The sequence below is a fragment of the Nanorana parkeri genome, unplaced genomic scaffold (assembly GCF_000935625.1).
Source record: "Nanorana parkeri isolate BGI_ZX_2015 unplaced genomic scaffold, ASM93562v1 scaffold2661, whole genome shotgun sequence".
NCBI classification, from domain to species: Eukaryota; Metazoa; Chordata; class Amphibia; order Anura; family Dicroglossidae; genus Nanorana; species Nanorana parkeri.
In genome coordinates, this window is record NW_017308929.1 from 51486 (window position 1) to 57219 (window position 5734).

The 5734-nt window shown below is 63.3% G+C and overlaps 1 protein-coding gene across 1 annotated transcript in view; it reads left to right on the forward strand.

The window, feature by feature from the left end:
* The window catches only part of LOC108802104 (autophagy-related protein 16-2-like), a gene marked incomplete at its 5' end in the record, with an annotated part of 62104 nt that overhangs the window by 50533 nt on the left and 5837 nt on the right, over positions 1–5734 (forward strand). Inside the window, 2 exons of the mRNA XM_018573991.1 lie at positions 138–287; positions 652–699. Coding sequence (XP_018429493.1) covers positions 138–287; positions 652–699 — 198 coding nt within the window. The remainder of the gene's footprint in view (positions 1–137; positions 288–651; positions 700–5734) is intronic.

Here is a 5734-nt window from a genome sequence, read left to right on the forward strand (position 1 = left end):
TAGAGTTGTGGAGGACAAGAAAAGGAGGTTGGGGGTGAGGAGCAGAAAGTGGGAAAGATAGGGGGGGGGGGCGGGGGATGGGTAACAGATAAAAAAAACATGTGTAAAACGTTCTTGTCATCCCTTCCCTTGCGCAGGTCGGAGCAGTGTTTTCGGGAGGTGACCCTGGAGGAGAAGATCACCTCTCTCAGCCTTAGCCAGGACCAGACGCAGCTGCTCAGCTGTTCACGCGATGACACTCTCAATCTGATCGACATGCGACGGGGGGAGATCCTGCAAGTCTTCCGGTATGGCCAGCACTCTAGGGAGCACTAACATACGTAATACACACATCACCACTAGAGGGCGCACCACTGATCAGGAGATTGCACAGCTAAAGCCTGCAGCACCCTGTGGCATGCAGGAACGCACGTCTAAAGGGGCGCAGGGGATGTGTTCTTTCATATACTACTCTTGAAAGAAGATCCGAGGCAGAGTGCTGTGACGTTTACAGGAGCCTGCTGGCTCCTCCCACCAAATGCGATCTTAAAGGCCCCCACAAAAGGGAGCAAATAAGAGAAGTTCATTGCTTACATACACTTTAATGGGTGCTGACAGAGCACTGTTTTAATGAAGCTATGACTGTCGTGTTCTGCTTTTTCTTTCTTGTAGAGCCGATGCGTTTAAATGCGGCTGTGACTGGACCAAAGCGATATTAAGGTGAGAGAGAGAATAAACCTGTAATGATATCTAAAGTGACCTGTCCATCAGGGTGACAACGCTGGTGTGTTATTTCCCTGCAAAATGAACAGTGTTGTCACCCTGTTAGAGGATGTGGGGACATAATGGATCTCCTGGCAGGATCAGCAGGCAATAAAACTATGATTAGGTTAATACCACTGACAGACTGCAGGGTATATGGCAAAAGTTGGATGGAGTGTCCCTTTAATCCCTGCGGGACTGTCCACTGTAGTCTGCAGCTGCGATGACATGGGTGAAATCCTTTGTATGTTGTGCTGTGATCTCCACGGATCACACGTGTACATGCCTGTATATCCCGGGCTTATTTACCTAATGCTCTGCCGGATTATTTCCTCCTCTCCATCTGTAATCCGGTTATCTCCCGGCCCATCGGCAGCTGATATGTGAGCGCCGCCATCTTCTCCCGTAAAGCCTCTAAGTCCGGAGAGAGAGGCACCGCAGACACTCACTGAGTGCCCGCATGGAGGACAGAAGGGGGCCCACTGAGTGCCCGGATGAGGGACAGATCGGGGCCCACTGAGTGCCCGGATGAGGGACAGATCGGGGCCCACTGAGTGCCCGGATGAGGGACAGATCGGGGCCCACTGAGTGCCCGGATGAGGGACAGATCGGGGCCCACTGAGTGCCCGGATGAGGGACAGATCGGGGCCCACTGAGTGCCCGGATGAGGGACAGATCGGGGCCCACTGAGTGCCCGGATGAGGGACAGATCGGGGCCCACTGAGTGCCCGGATGAGGGACAGATCGGGGCCCACTGAGTGCCCGGATGAGGGACAGATCGGGGCCCACTGAGTGCCCGGATGAGGGACAGATCGGGGCCCACTGAGTGCCCGGATGAGGGACAGATCGGGGCCCACTGAGTGCCCGGATGAGGGACAGATCGGGGCCCACTGAGTGCCCGGATGAGGGACAGATCGGGGCCCACTGAGTGCCCGGATGAGGGACAGATCGGGGCCCACTGAGTGCCCGGATGAGGGACAGATCGGGGCCCACTGAGTGCCCGGATGAGGGACAGATCGGGGCCCACTGAGTGCCCGGATGAGGGACAGATCGGGGCCCACTGAGTGCCCGGATGAGGGACAGATCGGGGCCCACTGAGTGCCCGGATGAGGGACAGATCGGGGCCCACTGAGTGCCCGGATGAGGGACAGATCGGGGCCCACTGAGTGCCCGGATGAGGGACAGATCGGGGCCCACTGAGTGCCCGGATGAGGGACAGATCGGGGCCCACTGAGTGCCCGGATGAGGGACAGATCGGGGCCCACTGAGTGCCCGGATGAGGGACAGATCGGGGCCCACTGAGTGCCCGGATGAGGGACAGATCGGGGCCCACTGAGTGCCCGGATGAGGGACAGATCGGGGCCCACTGAGTGCCCGGATGAGGGACAGATCGGGGCCCACTGAGTGCCCGGATGAGGGACAGATCGGGGCCCACTGAGTGCCCGGATGAGGGACAGATCGGGGCCCACTGAGTGCCCGGATGAGGGACAGATCGGGGCCCACTGAGTGCCCGGATGAGGGACAGATCGGGGCCCACTGAGTGCCCGGATGAGGGACAGATCGGGGCCCACTGAGTGCCCGGATGAGGGACAGATCGGGGCCCACTGAGTGCCCGGATGAGGGACAGATCGGGGCCCACTGAGTGCCCGGATGAGGGACAGATCGGGGCCCACTGAGTGCCCGGATGAGGGACAGATCGGGGCCCACTGAGTGCCCGGATGAGGGACAGATCGGGGCCCACTGAGTGCCCGGATGAGGGACAGATCGGGGCCCACTGAGTGCCCGGATGAGGGACAGATCGGGGCCCACTGAGTGCCCGGATGAGGGACAGATCGGGGCCCACTGAGTGCCCGGATGAGGGACAGATCGGGGCCCACTGAGTGCCCGGATGAGGGACAGATCGGGGCCCACTGAGTGCCCGGATGAGGGACAGATCGGGGCCCACTGAGTGCCCGGATGAGGGACAGATCGGGGCCCACTGAGTGCCCGGATGAGGGACAGATCGGGGCCCACTGAGTGCCCGGATGAGGGACAGATCGGGGCCCACTGAGTGCCCGGATGAGGGACAGATCGGGGCCCACTGAGTGCCCGGATGAGGGACAGATCGGGGCCCACTGAGTGCCCGGATGAGGGACAGATCGGGGCCCACTGAGTGCCCGGATGAGGGACAGATCGGGGCCCACTGAGTGCCCGGATGAGGGACAGATCGGGGCCCACTGAGTGCCCGGATGAGGGACAGATCGGGGCCCACTGAGTGCCCGGATGAGGGACAGATCGGGGCCCACTGAGTGCCCGGATGAGGGACAGATCGGGGCCCACTGAGTGCCCGGATGAGGGACAGATCGGGGCCCACTGAGTGCCCGGATGAGGGACAGATCGGGGCCCACTGAGTGCCCGGATGAGGGACAGATCGGGGCCCACTGAGTGCCCGGATGAGGGACAGATCGGGGCCCACTGAGTGCCCGGATGAGGGACAGATCGGGGCCCACTGAGTGCCCGGATGAGGGACAGATCGGGGCCCACTGAGTGCCCGGATGAGGGACAGATCGGGGCCCACTGAGTGCCCGGATGAGGGACAGATCGGGGCCCACTGAGTGCCCGGATGAGGGACAGATCGGGGCCCACTGAGTGCCCGGATGAGGGACAGATCGGGGCCCACTGAGTGCCCGGATGAGGGACAGATCGGGGCCCACTGAGTGCCCGGATGAGGGACAGATCGGGGCCCACTGAGTGCCCGGATGAGGGACAGATCGGGGCCCACTGAGTGCCCGGATGAGGGACAGATCGGGGCCCACTGAGTGCCCGGATGAGGGACAGATCGGGGCCCACTGAGTGCCCGGATGAGGGACAGATCGGGGCCCACTGAGTGCCCGGATGAGGGACAGATCGGGGCCCACTGAGTGCCCGGATGAGGGACAGATCGGGGCCCACTGAGTGCCCGGATGAGGGACAGATCGGGGCCCACTGAGTGCCCGGATGAGGGACAGATCGGGGCCCACTGAGTGCCCGGATGAGGGACAGATCGGGGCCCACTGAGTGCCCGGATGAGGGACAGATCGGGGCCCACTGAGTGCCCGGATGAGGGACAGATCGGGGCCCACTGAGTGCCCGGATGAGGGACAGATCGGGGCCCACTGAGTGCCCGGATGAGGGACAGATCGGGGCCCACTGAGTGCCCGGATGAGGGACAGATCGGGGCCCACTGAGTGCCCGGATGAGGGACAGATCGGGGCCCACTGAGTGCCCGGATGAGGGACAGATCGGGGCCCACTGAGTGCCCGGATGAGGGACAGATCGGGGCCCACTGAGTGCCCGGATGAGGGACAGATCGGGGCCCACTGAGTGCCCGGATGAGGGACAGATCGGGGCCCACTGAGTGCCCGGATGAGGGACAGATCGGGGCCCACTGAGTGCCCGGATGAGGGACAGATCGGGGCCCACTGAGTGCCCGGATGAGGGACAGATCGGGGCCCACTGAGTGCCCGGATGAGGGACAGATCGGGGCCCACTGAGTGCCCGGATGAGGGACAGATCGGGGCCCACTGAGTGCCCGGATGAGGGACAGATCGGGGCCCACTGAGTGCCCGGATGAGGGACAGATCGGGGCCCACTGAGTGCCCGGATGAGGGACAGATCGGGGCCCACTGAGTGCCCGGATGAGGGACAGATCGGGGCCCACTGAGTGCCCGGATGAGGGACAGATCGGGGCCCACTGAGTGCCCGGATGAGGGACAGATCGGGGCCCACTGAGTGCCCGGATGAGGGACAGATCGGGGCCCACTGAGTGCCCGGATGAGGGACAGATCGGGGCCCACTGAGTGCCCGGATGAGGGACAGATCGGGGCCCACTGAGTGCCCGGATGAGGGACAGATCGGGGCCCACTGAGTGCCCGGATGAGGGACAGATCGGGGCCCACTGAGTGCCCGGATGAGGGACAGATCGGGGCCCACTGAGTGCCCGGATGAGGGACAGATCGGGGCCCACTGAGTGCCCGGATGAGGGACAGATCGGGGCCCACTGAGTGCCCGGATGAGGGACAGATCGGGGCCCACTGAGTGCCCGGATGAGGGACAGATCGGGGCCCACTGAGTGCCCGGATGAGGGACAGATCGGGGCCCACTGAGTGCCCGGATGAGGGACAGATCGGGGCCCACTGAGTGCCCGGATGAGGGACAGATCGGGGCCCACTGAGTGCCCGGATGAGGGACAGATCGGGGCCCACTGAGTGCCCGGATGAGGGACAGATCGGGGCCCACTGAGTGCCCGGATGAGGGACAGATCGGGGCCCACTGAGTGCCCGGATGAGGGACAGATCGGGGCCCACTGAGTGCCCGGATGAGGGACAGATCGGGGCCCACTGAGTGCCCGGATGAGGGACAGATCGGGGCCCACTGAGTGCCCGGATGAGGGACAGATCGGGGCCCACTGAGTGCCCGGATGAGGGACAGATCGGGGCCCACTGAGTGCCCGGATGAGGGACAGATCGGGGCCCACTGAGTGCCCGGATGAGGGACAGATCGGGGCCCACTGAGTGCCCGGATGAGGGACAGATCGGGGCCCACTGAGTGCCCGGATGAGGGACAGATCGGGGCCCACTGAGTGCCCGGATGAGGGACAGATCGGGGCCCACTGAGTGCCCGGATGAGGGACAGATCGGGGCCCACTGAGTGCCCGGATGAGGGACAGATCGGGGCCCACTGAGTGCCCGGATGAGGGACAGATCGGGGCCCACTGAGTGCCCGTATGGAGGACAGAAGGGGGTCCACTGAGTGCCCGTATGGAGGGCAGAAGGGGGCCCACTGAGTGCCCATAGTACCAAACCCCAAAGTGTCCATAGGCAATGATTTCAGAGCCTGTAGAGGTCATCAGTTTAGAGATATCCGTGAATATCGACCATAGAATTATTGCTCCCACTCTGACGCACGCAGAGACACCCAACATGTGTAGCGCATTCGTCGTTTTCGTACAGACACGTGTGTGGCAGGGGGGATT